The 25,294-nt window shown below is 43.4% G+C and overlaps 1 protein-coding gene across 3 annotated transcripts in view; it reads right to left on the reverse strand.

The window, feature by feature from the left end:
• The window catches only part of LOC135200148 (uncharacterized), a 41,274-nt gene that overhangs the window by 9,418 nt on the left and 6,562 nt on the right, over positions 1 to 25,294 (reverse strand). For all 3 annotated transcript variants that reach the window (XM_064228494.1, XM_064228493.1, XM_064228495.1), the window contains exons 2-5: positions 21,986 to 22,071; positions 16,737 to 18,104; positions 8,918 to 9,683; positions 6,082 to 7,363 (exon numbers count right to left, since the gene is read on the reverse strand). In XM_064228494.1, coding sequence (XP_064084564.1) covers positions 6,082 to 7,363; positions 8,918 to 9,683; positions 16,737 to 18,104; positions 21,986 to 22,064 — 3,495 coding nt within the window. In that variant the 5' untranslated portion in view covers positions 22,065 to 22,071. The remainder of the gene's footprint in view (positions 1 to 6,081; positions 7,364 to 8,917; positions 9,684 to 16,736; positions 18,105 to 21,985; positions 22,072 to 25,294) is intronic.

Below are 25,294 nucleotides of genomic sequence, written 5' to 3' on the forward strand. Positions count from 1 at the left end.
GGTTTTTTGCTGTGTCCCTTTGGCCCATATTATTCAGATTCTCTCGCTTCAATCTTATCATCCACCCTCTCCCGATAATTATTTCATAGTGCAACTGTGAAGTTTTTCTCCTGTTACACCTTTCAAACCTACCTCTCAATTTCCTTTTCAGCACTAAATGACCTCATAGGTCCCAGTGCTTGGCCTTTGGTCTAAACTCTATACTATTCTATTCCATTAAATTTCATTCCATTCCAATGAGTAATAAGTACACAAAACAACAGAAAAAATTAAAATATGCACTAAAACAGACAGCAAAGAAAAAGAGGACCAAGGAGTTAGGAAAAAGCAGAAAAGGAAAAAACAGCAAAGGATAAGATGGCCAAAATAGAAAACACAGACATGGAAGAAGCATCTAGTGCCACTGCAAGGTAGAGCAGTCAGTGTCCAAGAGAGCAAAATGACTGGGAAATCACACCTGTGCTTAGCGAACCTGACCAACTTCCTCTTCAACAAAAGCTTGATCTATAGTCCTCTAGATCACTCGAATAAGCACTCGAGAAGGAATCCAACAATTAACTTAACATCTGAAATGGTTGCTTTCACTGCTCTAGAGTAGCCAAGGGAGCACTTGTTTTTTCTGCTATCCAAGCAGTCTTTTGGGGGAGCATAGGCCAACCTCCTCCCAGGTTAGGTGTGGAGGCAACCAAGTGAGAAGTGGTGGTAGGCACATTCCTCCATTCACTTGGTTCCCAGACAGACAGCTTTCCTAGAGTCACTGAACTTACAAAGGGCAGTCCAGGGGACAGGCTCCTTTACCAACAAGGGTGAGGCACGCAATCCTATGATAGAAGGCAAAACATTCAGGGTTGTGAGCCTAGCCTCCGTCTCCCTTTTGAAATTTCACTAATTTTGCCTAAGACAAGGAATTGAATACATATACCCCCTTCATTCTACCTTGAACCATAAGGATAAAGAAGGAAGTGCTTGGAGAGATGGATCAGGGGACATAGGGAAAGTAGGAGGATCAGGAATAGGTACAAACATGTAGTGCTGTTTAGGAGTGCTCATAGGACACTACCTATTGATAAACATCTTTACATCCAGTTTCTTCCAGTCCAAGGAATCAATTTGAAGGGTGACAAGAGGTATGCTATGTATGTTAAGACCATAGCCTAATTAAAAATTTGTTATTTGTTCATATGCAGAATAAACCTAGGTCTTAGTGTAAGGAGGGACTCAACTTTGGCAGGAGGAAAGTCTTGAACCAACTGGAGGTTCAACAGTCTCTTTTCCTGGTTAGGCCAATGCAGAGGTAAGAAATGTACGCCTCTGACTTGTATATACTACATATTACAAAGTATGTGATAATTTACCAACAAGTTAAGGTAAAATTTCAGGTAAAGCTTTCCAAAGAATGCGCCCCATTTCCCCATTTAGGGAGTAAAAATTCTAGTTATTATTTAAACACATGCAAACATTTTCTCTTGCAATAGTTATTGTTCCTACAAGCATACAAATCTCAAGTCTTTTCTATAATTATACCTTCAGTGAAATTTAGTCCAATTGTTGAGGTGCTCTACCAAGGTAGGTAAGTGAAGGTTGGGTGAACCAACCACTCACCTGACTATTAATCCCAGTTTTTCTTCAGCTGATGTCAACTCAGGATTTCTCTGCTGCTTTTCTTCTATTAATATGTATTGCCTTTAATTTCTCAGATGTCAGATAAACTTGAACTTCATTATCTTTTTCTCTTGCTTCAGCAACCTGTTTCTTTTTTTTTTTTATAAGTTTCTGATATGTTCACAGTTTGCCATATAATAGTTCAGGCAGAAACTACTCTATCTTACAGTAAGGCTTTGGGGTTTGTAAGTTAGAGAAATATGTATCCTTTTATCAGTCTCTCATACTTTCTTTTGTAGGTTGTAGGGGTAAAACGTTGATGTGAACTTCTCCAAAGAAGCCCTTGGCATTATTCCACGGGACTTCCAATGAACATTCTCTTCTATAGAAGAGATGCTTACTAACTCCTTATGATCAAACCACCATAAGCTGTTGGATTTTGTAACCGTTAAAGTTCAGTATGACTTCCTTGGAAGATGATAGGCTGGGAGAGGATCCTAAAAGAAACATTGAAGACAAGAATACTCAGATGACTGGGAGTGACGTCATCGATGGGAGTGACGTCACAAGTGGTGACGGCGTCACTGCTTCCCTTCATTGTGAAGGGGAAGAGACGCCACTGGCGGAGGAATACACAACAACGGATCCCGTGACGTCATCAACAGGGCAGACGCCACAGCTTCCCTCCGACTCGAAGAAGCGGCAACTGTCACTGGCGGAGCAATACAAGATGGCTGACCTTGGCTACCTATGAAGACAAGGCTGGGAGGAGAGGGGATGACCTGGCCAGCCTGATGGGGTACCCCCTAGCCCGAGCGTCTTCCAATCGCCGCCATCTTGGACGCCTCCGACTCTGGAAGAAAAGAGAAGGATGAAAAAAACCTCCCCCCCTTCCCGGGAATCAAATTAATTACCGAAGAAGAAGGGGCGACATTACAAACATCAGCCTGGTGGCCTCCCGATACTTCCAGCGATGAATCAATGGAAGAAAAGGAAGGAGACACAAGAACAACTCTACTATGGAGGTTGAATACTGCAGGAGACGAAGCATCGGGAAGGGGCGAAAAAACTTTCCCATGAAGGAAAAGTCAAAACCCTCCGATGTTCTCTCTTGCTAAAAAACGACTTCTACTCCTCTTTAGGCCATGCCCGGCATTCCGTGCAAGGATCGTTAGTACAAAAATTAGAACAGCAGAACAGCACCTACTGCACTAGATGTGGGGGGGTCAGTTGCTGCCGAAGCCAAAAACGAGAACACATAAAACCTGGAATTCCGGGGTGCACACATTGACAAGGCCGAGAAGGAGCAGAAGAAGCCATAATATCAACCAAACACACACAAACACACAAAACGCAAGCGAAACAGGCAATGAACCGGGTAAAGGCCAAGAGAGGTAAACACATCTCTCGCCCAGGCGATCAAATGATGCATGATCGTAGGTGGATGGTCTTCGACCATCCTTCACCCAATCTACGCATGCGCAAGATTCCTTGCTTTCATCTGGTTTTTAACTGGATCCAGCTAGGCGCTAGAAATTATCCTATTGTTAAGACCTCAGGTCTGTGGCTATGAAAAAAGGGATTTTGACAAAGGAAAAATCTATTTCTGGGGGAAGACCTGTGTCGGCCAGTGAAATGTCCCTATAGCACTCATTTCTAGGTAGAAATAAATGCTAAATATACCAGAGAAAAAAGCCATATGGAATGCCAGAGTTACTACCTCCAGCTCGCTCACCCTTATAGGGTGTCGGTATAGCACAGGGCCGAGTGGAAACCACTATCACAGATTCTTTGCCAATTAGAAGTCTCCTCTCTCAAAATCCCCCTCTAGAGAGGTGCCGTTACAATGTCTACCTTCCGCTCGCTACTACTACCTCTGCCAGAACCCTCATTCCTGAAATACACACCCAAGCTTGGGCCAGCTAAAGGGTGGGGAAAAGGAAAAAGAGAGGGATGGGTTCACTGGGCGACACAGGTCTTCCCCCAGAAATAGATTTTTCCATTGTCAAAATCCCTTTTCTGGGCTCGACCTGTGTCGGCCAGTGGAATAGTAACAGAGAATTGGCCATACAAGCTTGGAAATAAAATGTAAACAAAAATTTATATGAAAGGAAAATAAAAATTCCTTAAAATTATTGTTTTAATAACCAAGGTAAGGATAACAAATTATAAATGGTAAAAAGCACCTAATAAGACCAAATCCATACTATCACTAGGAAAATGCAACAGGTAATGAATATGGAAACAAACATATTAATGAACTATGTACATGTACAGGAGTGGGTTGATGAGCAATTCAGTCCGGAACAAAAGGCAGAAAGGCAGGGATTACAAGCGAGGCAGGTAGGTGAGAGTGAGTACCAAAAGATAAATAAAAGCAAAATAATAAATTACAGATTTAGGATTACATAATTAGGCCATATCAGGGGAGACAATGTTCCCTGCAGCCACTGCCAAATATTTAAGGGCCTCTAGAGTTTTCAGATAGTGGCGTTTAAATACTGTCGGGGATTTCCAACCCTAATATTTTTTAAGATCCTTGATATGATGAAAATAATTAACTGAGGTAGCCACTGCCCGGATATCATGGACATGAGGGACTGAATTCGGATTGGCTTGTTTAATAAAATAATTTGTTGTCTGATGGCCTTCAAGGAAATGGTTCCACCCTTCTCTCTAATAAAAAGAGGACCTGAAGACTTTTTAGAAGTTCTGCCCAGATAAGATTTTAAAGTAATAATAGGACATAGTGATGGGTCCTGTGGAAGAGGGACAATCTTCCATGGAGACCACCTGTTTTGTGGGTCTTCATTCTTTGCTAAGAATTTCCGATCTGGAGAGAGTAGAACTTCTCCTGACGGGAGGAAATCAATATAGGGAGCTCTTGGGGAAGGAGACTTAGAAATTCTAGTCGTCTTGGGAGAAGGCTGAGACACAAATCCATGGACCCAAAGCATCTCACATCCTCGACTGTCAGCATCACCCACACATTCATTATGAGAAATCCCAGAAGATGCAGGAGACAACTGAGTGGAAGGCACCTTCGCACTCTTGATCGGTGCTCTATCATCCTTATAGCGAACTCAAGTAGGCTGTGGAGATGGGGAGCCATCACAAAGTGGAACATATGGAAAAACATCCCTGTAGAATAGATGGTGAAACACTCCTCTCGTTCTCAGAAGAAGAAACAATAAAGTCCTGAATCCTCCAACGTCTGACTCTTGTATGTGCAGGAGGAGAAGGAGATGGAGTGGGGGAAGGCTCTCTCCTACTATCTCTCATGAAAAACGGAGTCCAGTTTATCAAACATGGCCTGAGACAGAGGGAGAACTGACACCACAGTCGACATCATAGGCTGAGTGGAAGCTGGGAATGATGTCACAACACTGGGCATGGCAGCACGAGCCAATGGCCTTACTGGCAGGGAGATAAACGGCACCCCAGCAGACGACGTTGTTGACAGCTCCAGCCCGCTTGAAGGCATCAACAAAGTAGTGTAGGCCAACAGGAGGGGGGACTGTCAATGGTACTGGGGGAGGCTGGTGAGCAGACAAGAAATGTGCCAGCAAACCATCCAAAGAGGGTGAACCCCATAGGCCTAGGGATGCCCAAACTGCTATCATTTTGTTGGACTCCAAATCTGAAAGAAAGGGAACTGGAGAGGGAGCCTCTTCTCCTGAGGGAGTGAGATTGTCTCCCAAAAGAGAGGGAGCCTAATTAAACATAAAACTACCTCATCCACTGCCCGATACTTCCAAAGAAAAATCAATGGAAGAAAAGGACGGGGACATGGCAATAAAAGATGCAAGAGGAAGACTACTGGAAGGAGATGCCGAAATGTCTGCATGGGGAGGTGAAAAACCTTCCCAAGACAGACAGTGTTCCCTCTTCTTATAGGAAGCCCTCCACTGAGATAAAGGCCAGGAATGACCTGGGCATGGATTAGAGATACACGTAGTACAAAAATTTGTGTGGCTAGATGCCAAACAAATTTTTTTTAGATCTGCAAGTCAAATGGGGATCTGTAACAGAAGAAGCCAAAAACCTGGAACATGGAAATCCCTGAACTCCCGGATACATGCGTTAATGGGGCTTGGAGCTGTTGGAGGAATCCATGATCAAAGGACAGACACACACACACTCTAAATTGCAAAGAAATAATGGGCAAACAAAGCAACCGGCTTGGGAAGGAGAGCACAACACGGCTACTCCCCAAGGCAGTCAAAAAAAGACTAATGCGTCACGAGGTCCCAAGCTTGGTCGTTGAGCAGCTTCCACCTTGTATACGTATTGGTTGCCATATGCCACAGATTCCTTGCTTTTTAATCTTTGATTGTCTTTAACTGGTTTCCAGCTGGCACTAGAAGATTATCCTATTGTTAAGACCAAAGGTTTACTCTACATATGAACAAATATATCTAAAGTAGAAGGAAATATAAATATGTGAATATTACTCTTCAAGAAAACTGATATACTAACCTGCTCATTCTCTTCTCCATATCTTGTATCAATAACAATCTTCATAACGTCACTTACAGTTTGTTCAGATTCTATCCCTTTGAGTTTGTCGTCTTCATTGGCCCTGAGTAGTTCATAAATCTGTTTATAGCCAACTTCTTGCATCTGCAGGAGAAGGGAGCTACTCACTTTGCAACCTGTTAAACTTTTGTCCTCAGAATTATGACTGGTCTCTTCTTGGAGCAATGGTCCAATTCTCTTATTGGAAAGAAGGCTTGGTAAAGTCTCAGAAGAAGTGAAGGACAAGAGGAGTGACTGTCTGAATGACTCTGGTTGAGGAGTGGGACACTGAATTTTTTGGTGATTTCGCAGGCAACTTGCAGTAGCCTGCGGTTTGTGGCATATGCAGCATATATAGACAACTTTGTGCTTCATCATATGTTTCTTAAGAGTTCCAGGATTGGGAATCTCAGCCTCACAAATTTCACATCTGATAAAGACTTCTGGTACAATTGGAGCATGGCTGGCAAGATGCCGGTTGGCAGACGACCTCTCGCCAAACAGCTTGCTACAAACTGGGCACTGAAAAAAGACATTCTTTGAGTTGCAGTCTTGATTCTTCTTCCTCAAACACCAAAGGTATTTCATGCCCTCTTCATTGGAATGGTACAGATAAATGTGACTTCTAAGAGAATTAGAAGTGCTGTATGGCCTCTGGCACAACCGACAAATGTACCTATTAGGATTGTGTGTTTCCAAATGATCCCTAAAATGAGCTTTGATGCGAGCCCTGAAATCACATTTATTGCAGGCATAGAGGTTCTGGGTGTGATTACGATAGTGTGAATATAAGGCACCCACATTTGTTGTGGCAAAGTCACAATCAGGACAAGTAAATGCCTTCCTAGCCATGTGTTTGGCACAGTGTCGGCGACATGCCATTAGACTTCGGAAGAGAACTTTACATTCTCTACACATATACATCTCTCCACTTTGAGATCCAGCATTTCTGTCATTGTGACACAGTTTATCAATGATAGTGTCAACAAAACTCAAATCAATCTGAGCAATCCATTTGTGAAGTCGCTCCTGTTGTTGAGCATTTGAGAAAATTGGTAAAGTTGGTATAGAATTCAGGATGGGAGGATTTGCTCCACTACTGACACCAGATGATTGGAAAGCCACGTAAGCACCTGAAGACTGATGAGGGCCTGATGCTTTGTAGTCTGTGCAGTTACTGGACATAGGATTAATGATACCTTTATTAGCCTCACTGCCATTATCTTCACCGATGGGGAAAGGCCTGAAAAAAAAAGCTATATTAAAGATTACAAAAACCAAAGTTCTCCCACCGAATATATCCAGAAATTTTATTTAATTTGATATCTGATGTTTGGTCTCATGACCTGGCACTAAAACCATTACACTATTCATTATTGTGACGACAATGGTTTAACAGTAAAACTACTAATGATCCACTGACAGATAAATAAGGGTAATTATTATACAAGCTGTTAATATCTTTTACAAAAGCCTATGGCAATACTATTGACATAAATATCAACATTTAAGACCTCTTTTACAGAACCTGAATGAATTAGGATAGTCCACCATTAACTGGTGGTCCATAACCCTAAGTATGAACTTATGGGGATCCACATATAAAAAGCAACAGAATATCTCATAAATCTCGATGCAGCATTATTAAAAAATTGTTCAGCCTGGCCGCTCAGTTCACATTCTTAACTCTAACTGGGATCAACCTAAACATTTGTCCTTAGAGTTTGCATACTGTAGATAATTGCAGTGTCTTATCTAATCACAAGACAAATAGAAAATGTTGAATGATCTGACAATTTTCTTTCCAAGACCTTTGTTTATGATTGTTTATCCACTTTTGGTTGAAACTAAGAGTCACATTCCATACACCAAATATTAATGTAGTATTTTGAATGTGATTCTATAGCATGTATAATGTTACAAAATGAATGACTGGCAAGAAAGCACCTAGGCTGAAGTCCCCTGAGACAAAAGAGTCAGAGAAGGCTGTGGAGTTGTTGAAGAAAGGCTGGGAGGTGAAAGGAAAGGCATGTTAACATGGAATAACTTGCACACATGCATCAAAATCAGTAATGCTTGATGGAATTATTGATTTATCTATTCTCCTTCACTCACACTTCCAACTTGATTCACAGGAGTGAAGAACTACAAGATCTACACATTTGTGCAATACACCCAACTTACAAGAGATAGCAATTTCAATATCCACCCGCTACATGCCAATGTGCAGTGGAGCTTTTTACATGGATTTTCACAGTAGCCCCTTTCTTAACCTTAGAACACATTTTATCATAACTTACAGCAGAGTCTACAGGACTCTCAGTTCAACCATTGTTACCATTCATGCAAATGTGACTCAAAAAAGTACAGTATATAAGAAAATACTGAATAAGTTAACACATATCTGACACTGGAAGAAAACTGAGCACTTGTATTGCAAAAGACTTCTTTAGAATATGCTTGAAATTTCTTCTCTTTCACTCTAAAATGGTAATCAGCATATTTATCTGATGATATTTTGCAAAATAATTATGTATAGGAAAACCTGAATAAATAAACATCCTGTAAGAGCACCAATCTAAAAATTTTAAATGTATAAATATAGATTTGTAGCAATCTCATGGTAAATGATTCAGGAAATTCAAGTCACTCACTTTTGACAAAGCAGATTCAAACAAAAGCTTTCCAAGGCATGGGTGACAAAATTCCACTGCACAAAACTAAACTTCATCTTGGCTATTCCACTACAAGCAATACTAAATTATGTCGTAATTAACACTTTATGTACAGTACTTACATGGGCTTTTTATCCATAACATCCACCTTAGGAGGTCTCCCTCGTTTTATGCGCTCAACATCCCTACTTTTAATCTTCACTTTTGGTTTGTATCGTTTACTGGCTTTCCACTCTTCTCCCAAGTCATATTCTAAGAAAGAGGAACTAAAATTCTCTACATTTTCATCAAAAATGCAATATTCTCCTGTCCCACCTTGAACATCTGTCAAAGAGAGTTTGTCATTCACCTCTGATGTATGAAGATTTTCCTTCCAAATGTGACATTTGTGCTTGTCAAACTGTCTGTGTTTTGGAAATGATTTCTGACAATTCATACAAATAATATTATCACCATCCTTTGTAAAACTTCGGGCTTCACTCGAATGCAAATTACAATCCTCATCCACAGCCAACCGATCCTCTTTCCGAGGTCGACCTACTTTCTTTCTAGTCACTTTTTTTGGCTCATATTTTGATAAAAGATCTTGCTTTGGGCAATTTTCATCCATTTCCAGGATGCATTTATCATCCAATTCTTCTGAATTCAACTTTCCACCAGTTGAGGTGTCACTAGACAATACTATCTGACCAGTATCACTGGCATTGGCATCACTCTCGGAGTTCGATAATGAGCTGAACTCTGCAATGCAACGATTTACATCAACCAGATCCTCGGGATGAGTATGTGAAATGTGGTTCAATATCTCTAACTGAGAAGAGGCAAACTTCTTGCAGTGGTGGCAAACATAGATGCGACTGTTCTGTCCATTTGCAGATCCCTGACAACCTGCATTATTGAAAAGTTAAAATTGATTAAATAAACAACATAAAAAAATATTCAAATGAATATCACTTGATCTATAATTGATGAGTTTTATTTTTTATGGCATTTCATTTGTCCAGTTTCTAGAAGACACCAATTAAAAATAATGTGTTATTCATGTCTTCAAAAGATTAGGTCATACTGAATATTCTAAACTTTATCAGCTAAGATTATGTGTTGCATTGTAATGCACTCAAAGTTCAAAAATAGTACATAAAGCCTGTGACTTCAGGAATGATTCCTTTTGTCTGTTACATCTTTCCAAACCCTCTTAGATCCTTTTTAGTAAACCTGAATTTGTTCTTGTTACAATCACAATTTTTTAAGTAAATTGTATTTTTCCAAACCATACAAACCTGAGGTCCTTTACATTAGGAATTACTTTCAGCGAAGGCTGGAAATCTGCTGTTGAACTTTCAAACAAGGTGGTTAGGCAGTTAACTACTGTCTGGTAGTCAGGAGTCCCATCCCAAACAGACATAAACATTCCAATTTACTTTAGGGCCAGGAGTCAGGTTGAAGGGTGGTATGAGGTAAAGAACCTCAGGTTTGTATAGTCAGGAAAAATACAATTTAGTTTGAAAAACTGTGATTTGTTCCTACACATTATACAGACCCTCAGTCCTTTACATTAGGAAGAGTCACTGATTTGTGGGAGGAATCTGAGTGAGCCTCATGAACAGACTGGTGTTTGCCTCACTACATTCCTTTCCTGGTTGAGAGAGCGAGGAAGGGAACCACCATGCCTCTGACCAATTGATTGGAGTATAGCAACTGATTGATCAATGGTCAGACTTCTGAACCATTTCATATGAAAAAGCAACCAAAACCTTTGATGTTGGAGACAATAAGACAAATACAAGTATTGGGTTTGTCTTATGTCAAGGTCTCCTTTGCTCCCTTGCTATGAAAGAGAGGATATATGCTTCTATGGTCTACTCAAAGAATATAAAAAGGATGGTTTGCGCATAGTCTTACCTGCATCAGCCGTCAGTTCCAGCATGTGACGAACATAACTCTCTACCCAAAGGAAAAGAGTAGAATGAAGGGAGAAGAAGGAGAGCCAGTCACTCTCACATTCAAACCCACATTCATATTGAGCACAAGAGGATGCGACCTTGCCCTGTTAAAGGAGCTGGGTAAAGTACACAACTTTTTTAGCAGCCTCCACGGGTCAAAAAGAAAAAGTGTCCAAGGACTTGTGGGCTATATCCCAAAGAGAGGAAGAGGTATAAGTGGTCTGATTAGATAAAAACCCCCTTTCATCTGAGGAACCGACAGGTCCCAGCCAAATGCAAAGGAAGGACCACTACCTCTGACTTTGTGAGCTCTCGGACAAAAGGTAACTGGTGTCATTTCTCCCTTCAGTGGAGTATGCTTTCCTGATTGCTTCACGAACCCAGAGAGAAAGTATTCTTGGACACTTCTTTCTTGGTCGGCCACCCTAGTGTTAACAAAGTCCTCAACACTCAGGCCTGAGATGACGAGTCCTCTTCAGATAGTGCTGCAGCACTCTAACAGGACAAAGGAGCACCTTGTCTGGATCGTTACCTCAAAAATCCTCTAAGGAGGGGATCAAGAAGGACTTGAACCTAGTGTCAGGGACCAATGTGTTGTGAGTCTTCACTACGAAGTCCAGGACGCAATCGAGCATAGCTGATCCCCGTCCCCTTGAGTGTTTAACATCGAAGGAAAGACCATAAAGTTCTCCAACTCCCTACACTGATGCCAGGGCAAGCAGAAAGACAGTCTTGAGTGTCAAATCTCTGTCTGATGACTCTCACAAAGGCTCGTAAGGTGGACAAGTCAGGCTCCTTAATATGAGTCACATCCCACTCAGGAGGCCTAAGTTCCCTGGGTGGCCAAGACCTCTCGAAGCTCCTCATAAGCAGAGATATTTCTATGGAAGAAGAAATGTAATATCTATGCCTCTCAGTTTCAGGACTAGGTCCAAAGCAGACCTATAGCCTTTAACAACAGAGACTGAGGAGCTTCTCCTGGCAAAGAAAGACTAGGAACTCTGCGACCTGCTGAAGAGTAGCTCTGACCGGAGAGAAACCCTGTCTACGACACTAACCACAAAAGACTGTCCACTTTCCCTGGTATACTGCTGCAGAGGACTGTCTGAGATATCCTGCCATCTCTGTTGGTGATCGGTGGGAAAAGCCTCTTGCTCACAAGAGATGGTGGATAACCCCCAGCCATGAAGATACAGGGACTGCACTGCCATATGGTACTACTCTATGTAAGGTTGACATAGAAGGTTGTGCCAAGGAGGAATCTCTCTTGGTGCCTCGGAGAGAACAGCTAGAAGAACAGGATACCAAATGGCCTGTGGCCATTTACGAGCCATCATAATTATCCAAAGATTAGGGGTGATTAGTGCCCTGCTGATCACCTTTGCGACAGACAAAATGGGGGAAAGGCGTACAAGTCAAGGTTGTCCCACGGATGTTGGAATGCATCTTCTGCAGCAACCCATGGGTCCAACACTACAGAATAGAAGATCTGTAGTTTCCCGTTGTGCCGGGTGGCAAACAAGTCTACAACTGGATGCCCCCATAGGTCGAACTACCTTTGCCATGTCTGTGTGAAGGAACCATTCTGTACCTAACACCTGATTTTGGCAACTGAGCTTGTCTGCCACTACATTCCTTTTGCCTGGAATGTACCTGGCTGACAGCTCTACCAAGTGAGCTGCCACTCACTTGTGCACCTGCATTGCCAACTAGTGAAGTTGACATATGCCACTACTGTGGTGTTGTCATTCTTCAACACCACAGTGTCCCATCACTCGAATCTGTAATTCTTAGAGCTAGGAAGGCCACCTTGAGTTCTAGGATGTTGATGTTAAGGTGCTTGTCATGATGGTTCCACACTCCTGCAGTCAACAGCTCCTCCAGGTGTGTGCCCCAACCCTCGGTCAATGCATCAGAAAACAGAGGCATGTTCGGAAGGGGAGTATGAAACTACCGCTATTAAGAGGATCCTGTCGTCTAGCCACCAGGCTAAATCCTCTTTCACCTCCTCTGAGAGGGGGATGGGAAAGAATTGAGGGTCTTGAGCCTGGGACCAACATTCCTTCAGTCTCCACTGAAGAGACTGAAGGTGGAGCCGCACATGAGGGATTAGCATCTCCAAAGACGACAGGTGACCAATCACGACTTGCCATTGCCAAGCTGGCTGCTCCTGGTGAGACAGGAACAGCTGTGCTACCTTCTTGAACTTGCTGATATGTGAGTCCAAGGGTAAGACTCGTGCTGCTACCATGTCCAGATACGTACTTTTATCCTCTGCTTGGGGATGAGATCTGACTTCACGAAATTTATCACAATCCCCAGATCGTGGCAAAAATCGAGAAGGTAATTCTTGTCTTGTAGCAACTGCGAGTGAGAGCTCACCAGGACTAGCCAATCTAATCTTCAAGATACCTCAAGAGACATATCCCTACCGAATGGGCCCAAGCCGAAACAAAGGTGAACACTCTTGTGATTACCTAAGGAGCCGTCAAGAGCCCGAAAAAAGGGCCCTGGACTGGAACACCGTTTCCTCGAGGATAAAGCGAAGGTACTTTTATGAGGACTGATGGATTGGTATTTGAAAATAGAAATTCTTCAGATCCACCGTAAGCATAAAGTCCTTCTCCTTGATAGAAGCGAGCACAGAGTGCACTGTTTCCATCATGAACCGAGGCTGGCAAACAAACTGGTTCAGAGGAGAGAGATCTATCACAGGTCTCCAGCCCCCGCAAGGCCTTCTCTTACAAGGCTGTAGAACCTCAGAGATTGATCTCAGACGACTTCCACAGCTCCCTTGCTCAGCATGGCTTGCACTTCTTGCCTAAGTGCCAGATCCTTGGTTGAACCAGGGATGTAAGTTTGAGGACAGACTGGAAGGTTGGTGAGAGGTGGCCTTGACTTGAAGGGAAGTAGATACCCCTACCAAAACACATCTACCACTCAGGTCTAGGCTTCGTATCGCTGCCATGATACCCAATAGTTTGATAGGCATGCCTCCATCAATGGCAGTACCTAGCATTTCCCCTTCTTCTTTCCTTTGCCTCCCTTCTACGAAGGAAAGGAAAGCTGAAAGGGGCGCGACTGTGCTCCTTCCATAGCGAAAGAAGGCTGGGTACTTCTTGGGGGCCAAAGAAGAGCTAGCTTGACTGAGGTCTAGCTGCAATAGAATGTGAAGACCCTACTGCCTTGTGGACAAGGCAGTCACTGTCTTCAGCCCGATGCTTCTCCAACACAGCATCTACCAACTCTCTAGGAAAGAGAGAGGTAGAACCCCGCAAAAGTCCATTCCTAAGAACCAAAGCCGAATCAAAACCAACAGACCTGGTGATCCAATTCAGGACTGCATCATTCCTCTCCTACACTAGGTTTGCCACAGGTTGGCAGTCTGGTGGGCCAGGTAGAAAATTGTCCTACCTCCAGACTGAGTCTCCCGAAAGCCGAATCCTCCCTAGGGATGACAGCCCCTGAAGAAGCAGCGACCTTGGATACTGTGAACGACCACAGATCCAACCAGGAGACAGCCTGTGGTGCTGCCATAGAAGTAGCCCTAGACTCGCTGCCTCTTGCTGCGAAAGCTAGGCACCTTTCAGAGTAAGGTGCTGCAACTAGGTGTACCAAGTCCGGACCAACCTGTTTTGTCAGCAATAATCCCTCCAAGGGCGTGTAGTATCACTTCTGATAAGGCAGAGGAGGGAAAGAAGCTTGTCTGACCAGTTTGCTTTACGTGAATTATTTTATCCAGAGACCAGATTATTCACTTGGTTAAGCACGCCATCAGCAAGAGAGGACCATACAGCCCTGTCGAAACCTTAGGTTCCTTTTTCAGATCCCAAAAGGATTCGGGACAAGAGGGGCAGTCGGTAAATGAAGCCATGGTCCCTTCCCTGAGGTCATTGTGCTGATAAATCAGCACTATGACCTCTGCAAAAGTCCTCTGTATCTTGGGGGTGTCCACATCCTGAGGCAAAGGACCCTCAGACCCATCCAAGGCAGTCCTCCTGAGACATTCTCCCTACAGGAGGGAGAACCTCACCAGACCCCCTTGACCCTTCCTGAACTGCTTGGGCGTACAACTTGTTCAGTCCTAAAACTGAACCAGGATCATAGGCCCTCACAGCCAACCCCTGAGGTGGCAACTCCCCAGTGTTCCCCCTGTTTGCCTCACTCCTCCTGGTATAACCCCAGGAAGTTGAAGGGACAGGTGAGGAGGATCGGACATTCTCACTTGCCCTTCTAGCTGGACTAGCAGAAGGAGCGAGTTGCAATCACCAACCAGCAGTGATGAGCACAATACAAGTCTAAGAGAGCGCTTTCACCCTAGTGAAATGCTCTCCTGAGGAGGGTTACGAGATTATCTCCCAACAGGTGTGTCACTCACTGCCACCAAGCTGGAGCGATTACATGAACATGAGCATGAGCTGGGTGGAGTTGAGCGAGCACCTAGCTGGCGAGTACTCAAACCTTCCTCTCAATGTATCCCAGTCTTCTTTCTCTAAGTGTATGATTTCGCAAGACCGTCACCTCACTCCAGGGACCAGAGCGATTGCTACGAGAAGCATTGTCAGGAAGAAGGTGAGACATCTGCATGACTCATTCCTTTCTTCCACTTTGTGCATGAGTTGTGATGGTGAGAAGACTCAACGTCCACAACTCTGGATGCCGGCAAATCCAAAAATTTGCGAGCATTCGGAGAAGCTCACGAATGAGTACCTGAGGCAGTGTTAGACTTCGAGGCAGAACAACTAGGACTAACAACAGGTGTGCAAACTGCAGTTTGCACTCCTATGGCTCCCGTTACGCTAAATCCTGGGGATAGCATAACAGTTCTCCTTCCCGAAGGAACAAGAGAACCAATGGAAGACCCAACCATCTCCTCAGTACGAGGAGGCAGACCCTTAGAAGTCCCATGGCAACACCTCTTAAGGGGAGGAGAGACTACCATCTTCCTTGGAGAAGCAGAATTGGAGGAGGCAGCAGAAGACAATGATAAAGCTGAAGTTGACGAGGAATTTGAGAACACCTGACGAGCTCTCTTCTTCTTCAGCCTCTTCTTCGTCAGTTTCCTCAGGATGGCAGTAAGATCCCCCATCCATACTCGGATGACCAGGAGCAACACTCAACACAAGTTACATTTCAGGTATATTCACAGCCCAGGCATTTAGCACAAAGGGTGTGGAGACCAGCATCTATGAATGAGCAGATAGAGCAAGCAGAGATAGATTAATAGTGCTCAAAACTATACCAGGAAAACTAAGGAAAGCACACAGGACATTAATCCACTATGCACAGCATCGATAATGCAGCATCTATTCAATGCGTTACCAGCTCATCTGAGGAACATATCAGGAGTGAGCGTAGATGTGTTTTAGAATAAGCTCGACAAATATCTAAGCTGCATCCCAGACCATCCAAGATTGGAAGATGCAAAATATACAGGAAGATGCATTAGCAATTCTCTGGTAGACATTAGAGGTGCCTCACACTGAGGGACCTGGGGCAACCCAAACAAGCTGCAAGGTCTGTAAGGTAAGGTAAGGCATACATGCTGGGAGGAGGGCTTATGTGGCTTAATGGGTTCATGGGTTTGCATTGTATATCACAAAATTACAAACACACAAATAAACAATATACGTACATACCAGTACTCATCAAACAAGAAAGTTCCCACTGGGAAAAGGTGCAACACATTCAACAGCAGTCAGGCAGAGAGGTGAATACAAGTCCTCACTTGATGGCGGCCAAAAGCAAATTGGAATATTTACAACTGGTCAGGATGGAGCTTCCAACTACCGGACGGTAGTTAACTGCCTAACCACCTAGTTTGAAAGTTCAATGGCTGCTTTACAGCCTTCGCTGAAATTAATTCTTAATGTAAAGGACCAAGGGTTTGTATAACGTGTAAGAACAACTAGGTACTTTATTATGATACTATGGCAATTTTGAATGAATATCTAGTAATGAAATAACACATAATGAATGTAAATGGACCTAAACTTACCTCCTGCAATTAAAGTGAAGGAGTTGTCAGCATTTAGAATTAAGGTGTAGAGCCCAGGTGCAGAGGCATAAGTCATATCAGTCACTTCACCACCATACAAGTTCATGAGATCCATACCTTCATCACTAACCAAACCCGTTTCACAGTCAGTGCGCACCGTTAAACTTGGTCCCTCTCCTTCAGCCAAATTTGCATATCTACCTTCTTTGAAATCCTCTAATGGTATGTCTTTTGGGCAGTCTTTTGCTCTAAATTTGACTACAATTTTCTCCTCAGTTACACTGTCACTCTCCACCCGATGGTCAGTTACATTATGTCTACTGCTAATGACATTTCTTTCCACATTTTCAGATTCTTCAATCCCAACACTTTCTTCAACAATAAAATTGCTTTCCGGTTCCATATAACCTTTGGCTGTCAAAAGTTGGTCATTTTCTGCATTATCATGTGGATGAAAGGGGCTTTTTGACCTTTTTTTCACTTCCTGATTAGTTTTATCATAATCTTTCACTCTTTTACTTGTTTTTTCTTCCTCTTTCACCTGTGCTTTTGCATCAACAGACATTCCATTTTTTAAAGTCTTTGGAACAGCCTTAACACTGCAAATATCTGACGACACAGACTCAACGATCTTCCCATCACTAGAGATTTCAATGCACAACACATCCATTAAGTTATCTTCTAATATGAGCTGTCCGAAAGGAATATCTTCATTATTATTTTCATAGATATGAATACAGTTCTTGCCTACCTGATGAGGATGTGGGTTGCATTCAATCGATACAGGGACATATGTTTGGTCTTTAGTTTTTTGGTTACCAGAATCCAAGGTTAAAGAGCCCTCCTCAAGCATCTGATGAGAGAGACCCTTCTGAGATTCTTGTGGTCTAGGAATCTTAGGTAGTATATGTACTGAAGATGCAGGTTTACATCCAACTTTCAAACTGAGCAAGGGATCCTCATTACTGATATTACAGTCAACATCTCCAGATGTGGATTTTGGCAGAGTTGAAGACAATGAGTAAAACTCTTGCCCATTATTCTTTCCTCTAAAACCACTGTGCTTCAATATGCCCTGTCCATTTACAACTCTTGGTTGTACTATTGGGAATGATCCTCCAATGGAAGTATGGCATTTTGCAGTTGAGTACGCCATGGAGTTGAATTTTTTGCTAGGACTAATCACAGAGATGGACTGGAAACCTTTTGTCTGTGTTGGAAGTGTTTTTGAAGGACTGTCTTCTTCTGTGCATGGCAATGATATTAATGGAGCTACTGGACTGAAGATGGGGGCAGTGACTTGTGTTACATCTGCTGCTATGCTTTTGTCTTTAGCTGTACCACAAGAAAGTGATGCAAGCTGAGATTCTGAAATAGGATAAAAAAACATTTAAATTTCAAAACCATATTTCCAATATGTACTTTTACAGTATGGACAATAAATTGTAAATATAGTGCTATCAGGCATACTAAATAATGTATGAATTATTTTAAACCTCCATATTTAATTGTTTCAACTGCACTCCAACAGCCAATATGTATATGAAGCCACTCTATCAAGAAACATCAAATTTTCAAGTACGTAATTTGTATTTTTCCTAACACAAACCTAAAATTCCTTACATGGGATTTACCTTGCAGATGTGAGCTGGATTAAACTATCGATGGGTGTGGAGGAAGCCCTGCTCACCCATTGCACTGCACTCTAATTTGCCTTTTGGCGCAGGTACCATAACGAGGGGTGGCTGAGGTGGGATATGAATGCAAAGAACTTCAGGTTTGTATTTTGGAAAAATACAAATTAATGACTTGAAAAATTTCCTATTTGTTCCTAAACAAATACATAGGAGAATTAACCATTGGTAGAAGGGGTCTCGGCAAATCTCTGATTGACTGGCTGGCTCTATCCACCTGGAAATAGCTCTATTGTCTAGAAGAGCTGGGGAAGGAATCCAGCACCTCTAGCTTGTTGGACATATGGGATGTTACAACTGCTAGACTTCTGGGCATCAAGTGGTGAGTTTGTTTCATTACCTTTGGTGAAGGCTTGGAGGAACCCAAAAGTATAGGAGGCAATAAACCAACAGGTTTGTTTCACTGTTCATTCCTCTCTCCCGTTATCTAGATAGAGGGGGTGGGGGGTGGGCATGGGTGCAATCAACCTAGAAGAAGATGAAGGACACTACCTTAGATGAAGCTCACTACCTTAGACGAGATGGTACCTGTCCCCTTCAAGGAGCTGGATGAGCTACACAAATTGTTGGGGAGCCACCACAGAACCCTAAATAAATGTCAAAGAACTTTTGGGTAATGTCCTGAAGGTAGAACAAGGTAAATCTGATCTTGCATGGCTATACACGCCTGCTCATAGTATCTGTTGAACTGACAGGTTCTTCCGGAATGCAAGGGGCAGAGTGATACCCCCAACTTTGTGAACTCTCGCCCAGACCGAACTCCTGTTTACCTTGTCAGACAAAGTGTACGCCCACTTGATTGTCTTATGAAGCCAGAAAGAGATCATGTTCTTGAAAACCTCTTTCTTGGGCGAGCCGGCACTAATGAAGAGGCGTTGACACTCAGGCCTGAGATGCTAAGTTCTCCTGACATTATAACACAGCATTTTGACCCAATCATTACCTACAAAGTCCTCTATGAAGGGGATCGAAAAGGACTCGAATCTGGCATCAGGGACTGACAGATTCTGAGTCATCACTAAAAATTTAAAGACAAACTTGAACGTAACTGATCTCCACCCCTTCGAGTGCTTAACAGGCCATGAAGCTCACTTACTCTCTTAATCAAAGAAGACAAGGTAAGCAAGAAAACAGTCTTTCGAGTTAGATCCCTGTCTGACGGCTCTCTCAACAGCTCATACAGCATAAGACTTAGGTTCCCCAAAATGAGAGTCATGTCCCACTGTCTGGTGATATTTCCACTGCCTGGTGATATCTCTTGACAAGCAGTTAGCACAGAAGGTTATGCCATGAGGGGAATCTCCCTCTCTCATGACTTTGGGTAACAGAGCCAGCAGATTCGGGAACTACTCGATGTTTGGCCACTTGGGAGCCACTAGAGTTAATCGAAGATTCGGGGGTGATCAGAACTCTGTTTATCAGCTGATGAATTATACAAAACAGAGGGAAGGACTCTAACCTGTCACATGGGTGCTGGAAAGCATCCTCTATCACAGCCCACAGGTCCGGCACAATCAAGCAGAACACCAGTAATTCTTGTTGTATACCCAGTTGCAAACAGGTCTATTTTTGTGACTCCCCATAATTCGAAGAACCACTCCACAATGTCCAAGTGTAAGGACCACTCTGTCCCTGTCACCTGACTCTGACAATTGGGCTTGTCTGCCATCATGTTCCATGACCCTGGAATGTACCTGACCGACAGCTCAACTAAGTGTGCTACTGCCCACTCGTGCACCTGCACTGCCAACCTGTACAGCTGGAAGGATCCAGTCCCCCCTGCTTGTTGGTGTATGCCATTACCATAGCGTTATCGCTCATCAACAGCACAGAGTGCCCCATCATCCGACACTCAGTCATGTAACTCTTGTAGGGGTAAAAAACCTGCCTTGAGTTCCAGGACATTGATGTGGTGTCTGTTGTTCTAGTCCCACACACCTGAAGCCAGCAACTTCTCCAAGTGAGTATCCTATCCCTCATTAATGAATCTGAAAACAGAAGCTTCTTGGGAAGGGGCATGCCCAACAGTACCCCTATTAAGAGGTTCTTGACATCTAACCTCACTTCCTCCGACAGAGGATTAAGAGAGAAAGTATGATCCCTTGCTGGCGACCAAAACTCCTTTATTCTCCACTGGAGGCCAAATCTGGCACACTGAACGAACATGGGCTGTTTAAGTTGCACTCCTACTTACAGCATGACATACACAGAGAATGATCAACCTTGATAGAAGTGAAGAAATGGTTACACAGCCTGTCCTTCCCTGTAGAGCCCCCAAAAACCTACTGTTTTCTCTCCACAAATGGCTTATGTGATAGAGGGATTTGCATGGTATCTAAACAACAATCACACAAAAATATATCACTATAAAAATAGGCATAAACAGAAAGCCAGCAGCAACTGGGCAGATTAGTGATGGATGTTATAATAGAGGAAGTAAGGGAGACAGTACCATGGAACATATTGTATGCGGATGATATTGTTCTGTGTGCAGAGAGCAGGGAAGATCTGGAAGTGAAATTGGAAAGATGGAGACAAGTACTGGAGGACAGAGGAATGAGAATAAGTAGATCCAAGACAGAATATATGTGTACCGCCACTGAGGGGGATGATAGAGAAAGTATTCAGCTTGGTGGAGAGCAAATAAGGAGAGTTGATAAGTTTAAGTATTTGGGATCTTTTGTTAACGCTGGAGGAAGTATGGAAGAAGAAGTAAAACATCGGGTACAGGCAGGCTGGAACAACTGGAGAGCGGCCTCGGGAGTTCTTTGTGACAAAAGAGTGCCGCTTAGGTTAAAAGGAAAATTTCACAAGACGGTGGTAAGAACAGCAATGCTGTATGGTACGGAAACAGCAAGCATGAGAAAAGCAGAGCAGAAGAAGATGGATGTGGCAGAAATGAGAATGCTTAGGTGGATGTCTGGGGTAACAAGAGTGGATAGGATCAGAAATGACTACATAAGGGGGTCAACTAAGGTAGTGGAAGTATCAAAGAAAGTGCAGGAGGGGAGGCTGAGATGGTATGGACACCTGTTGAGGAGAGATGAGGACCACGCTGGGAGACATACTATGGGGGTGGAGGTGCAAGGAAGAAGAAAAAGAGGGAGACCAAGAAAGAGATGGAAGGACTGTGTGAGAGGAGACTTACATGAGAAGGGAATTGATGAGGCAGAAGCACAAGATAGAAATAGATGGAAACGGCTCATCCGAAACGGCGACCCCATATAAAAATGGGAACAAGCTGGGAAGAAGAAGAAGAAGAGTCTTCACACAATGGTGGCCGTAAGCAAAGTGGAGTGCAGGACGATGGGTGGGTGGGGTTTCCCCCTACCCTAAGATAGCTAACAACCTTGTCTGAAAGTTGAATGACCATTCCAGCTCATGTCCACAAGCTATATCCTATATAATGTACAATTTGTATTTGTGCAGGAACGAAAATTTTGTTAGTATAATCTTCTACAAAACATTTCAAATATTAACAAAGAGTGAATACGTAATATTCATAAACATTGAGAGCACTAGACAACCTGATATGATTTTGTGAACATTACTTACTGTGGGTTTCTTTGTGCTCAGCAAAATCATCAAGTGCATGAAATGTCCTGCCACAGGTTCCACAAATGAACGAGTCCATCCTGTAGCTAATGTTGTGAACAAAATATTAATTAGTATCTATTTTCAACTTAGTTCCAGTACTAAAACCAATTTAAAAACAAATACTTAACTTATTCATAAATTAAATCAAATTATTACTACTAAAGAGTAAAGTACCCTATGTATAGTGCATACTTTACATAACCATCATAAATCTTTCCACTCTCTCTTAATAAGAAATTTTATTTATGAGTACAGGTAGTCCTCGGTTATCAGCATGGGTTCCGTTCCTGGCTGGGCGCCATAAAGCGAAAATTGCCATTAAGTGAGGTGTGAAAGTCTAAGGGAGTAAAACATACTTATGGCACCTTATGGCACCGATAAGCGGTTATTGTCACCATAAGAGCGCCATAAGTCTCAGCGCCATAAGAGCACCATAAGTATGTTTTACTCCCTTAGACTTTCATGCTTCGCTTAATGGCCATTTTCACTTTATGGCGTGCCATAGCGGACAAGTGGCTTATGGCGCTGATAACCATAAGAAAATGTTATTGTTATGATACAATAAAGTTTGTTCATACTTACCTGGCAGATATATATATAGCTGTATTCTCCGACGTCCGACAGAATTTCAAAACTCCCGGCACACGCAGTGGGCGGCCAGGTGGTTAGTACCCATTCCCGCCGCTGGGAGGCGGATATCAGGAATCATTCCCATTTTCTATTCAGATTTTTCATACCACTGTCCCCTGAGGGGAGGTGGGTGGGTACTTTAATTATATATATCTGCCAGGTAAGTATGAACAAACTTTATTGTATCATAACAATAACATTTTGTTCATGAAACTTACCTGTCAGATATATATATAGCTGAATCCCACCATTGGAGGTGGGAAGGGACAGAATAGAAGGATTTAGGAAACACCTCAAGTGCAGATGATTGACATCTTGATTCCTTACCTGTTAGCATAGCTGACTTCTTGATTACTGTCACCGAAGTCTGCTTTTGCTTTACTAGAGTTGCCAACCTGTGTAGTTGGTGCGCTCTAGATGATCTGTCAACGGGGGCGTGACCACAATGTGACTAGACCATATTGACCATACTGTGAGGGCAACGAAGCTAAAAACCACCACCTGACCTAACCTATCGAAGTTAGTCCCATAACTTCTAGGCTAAAGAAAGGGAAAGCGCCTCAAGCAACCAACCCTTCAACCATAAACCAACACCAAAATTAAAAAGCACACCTACCCCTTTTCTATAGGATAGTATTTGTGCTGCTCCCTGCCCCCAACAACATTTCTGCGGATATGTATGGTCCTAGCGACTCGCAGTTCTCATATGCCGTCTTCACATCCCGCAGGTAATGTGAAGCAAACACAGAGTTGCTTCGCCAAAAAGTATCGGCTAATGATATCATTAAGTGCCATATTCTTTCGAAATGCCATTGAAGTCGCAACAGCTCTCACTTCATGGGCTTTTATTTTCAAAAGCTTCATATCACCATCCGAGCAGGACGCATGGGCCTCCCTGATGGTGCTTCGTAAAAAGAATGCCAGTGCATTCTTCGACATAGGAAAGTCGGGTCTCTTAACAGAACACCATAAGTTCTCAGAAGGACCCCGACAATCTTTGGTCTTTTGCATGTAAAATTTGAGAGCCCTGACAGGGCACAGGACTCTCTCTGGCTCTTGTCCGATGAACTCTGTCAACCCCTTGATTTCAAAGGTTTTTGGCCAGGGGTTAGATGGGTTCTCATTCTTCGCTAAGAAATTAGGATCCAAGGAGCACACTGCACTGTGTCCTCTGAAACCCACATCTTTACTAATTGCCTGAATTTCACTAACCCTCTTTGCCGTGGCAAGAGCAGTTAAGAAAATCGCCTTTCTAGTAGTGTCTCTCAATGAGGCAGCATGCAGAGGTTCAAAGGGAGCCGACATCAAGAACCTTAGAACTACATCAAGATTCCATGATGGAACCTTCGGTTGTAGTACTTTGGTTGTCTCAAACGATCTCAACAGATCGTGAAGATCTTTATCATTTGTCAGATCTAATCCTCTGTGGCGGAAGACAGCTGACAGCATACTCTTGTATCCTTTTATTGTGGGCACTGCTAGTTGTCCACATTTCTCAAATGCAGGAGAAACTCAGCGATTTGGTTCACAGAGGTCGTGGAGGAGGAAATACCTTTCTTCCTTCACCATCTCCTGAAGACAGCCCACTTCGACTGATAAACTGCTCGAGAGGAAGCTCTTCTCGCATTGGCAATAGCCTCTGCCACTGATCTTGAAAAACCTCTCGCTCTGGCCAACTTCTTGATAGTCTGAACGCAGTCAGACTCAGAGCGGAGAGGTTTCCGGTACCTCTCGAAGTGGGGCTGTTTGAGAAGATCGACTCTCTCTGGCAGGGTTCTCGGGAAGTCTACCAGAAGAGACATGACCTCCGTGAACCAATCGCTTGAGGGCCAAAAGGGGGCGATCAGAGTCATTCTCGCTCCTGGCGACGCCGCAAACTTCCTTGTTACCTCTCCTAAGAGTTTGAACGGGGGAAAGCGTACACATCCCATCCCGTCCAGTCCCATAGGATGGCATCTACCGCTATTGCTTCCGGGTCGAGAAATGGAGAGCAATAAATCGGAAGCCTCTTCGTTTTCGAGGTTGCGAAGAGGTCGACTAGCGGCCGTCCCCACAACTTCCATAGCTCTTGACAAACTTCTAGATGTAGGGTCCATTCTGTGGGAAGCATCTGATGTCGACGGCTTAAGAGATCCGCTCGAACATTTTGAATTCCTGAAATAAACCTTGTCAGGATCACTATGTTTCGAGCTTTCGCCCATAGAAGGATGTCTCTCGCTATCACGAACAGTGATCAAGAGTGTGTCCCCCCCTGCTTCTTTATGTAAGCGAGAGCCGTAGTGTTGTCCGAGTTGATCTGGACAACTCGGCCCACCAATCGTTCTTCGAAGAACTGAAGAGCCAACCGAATAGCCTCCAATTCTTTTAAGTTTATGTGCCAGGACCTCTGTTCCCCTCTCCAGAGGCCTGACACTTCCTCCTTTCCTAGTGTTGCTCCCCAGCCCACCATGGAGGCGTCTGAGAACAACACTTGGTCGGGGCTCAAAAGCTTGAGGGACATCCCTTCCGAGAGTTTGGTCGGATCTTGCCACCACTTCAGATGATCCTTGACCGCTTTTGAGATAATCAAAGTCGAGTCTAGATTCTTGTCTTTCCAGTTTTCTGCCATAAAAAACTGGAGTGGCCTGAGGTGCAACC

The sequence above is a fragment of the Macrobrachium nipponense genome, chromosome 26 (assembly GCF_015104395.2).
Source record: "Macrobrachium nipponense isolate FS-2020 chromosome 26, ASM1510439v2, whole genome shotgun sequence".
NCBI classification, from domain to species: Eukaryota; Metazoa; Arthropoda; class Malacostraca; order Decapoda; family Palaemonidae; genus Macrobrachium; species Macrobrachium nipponense.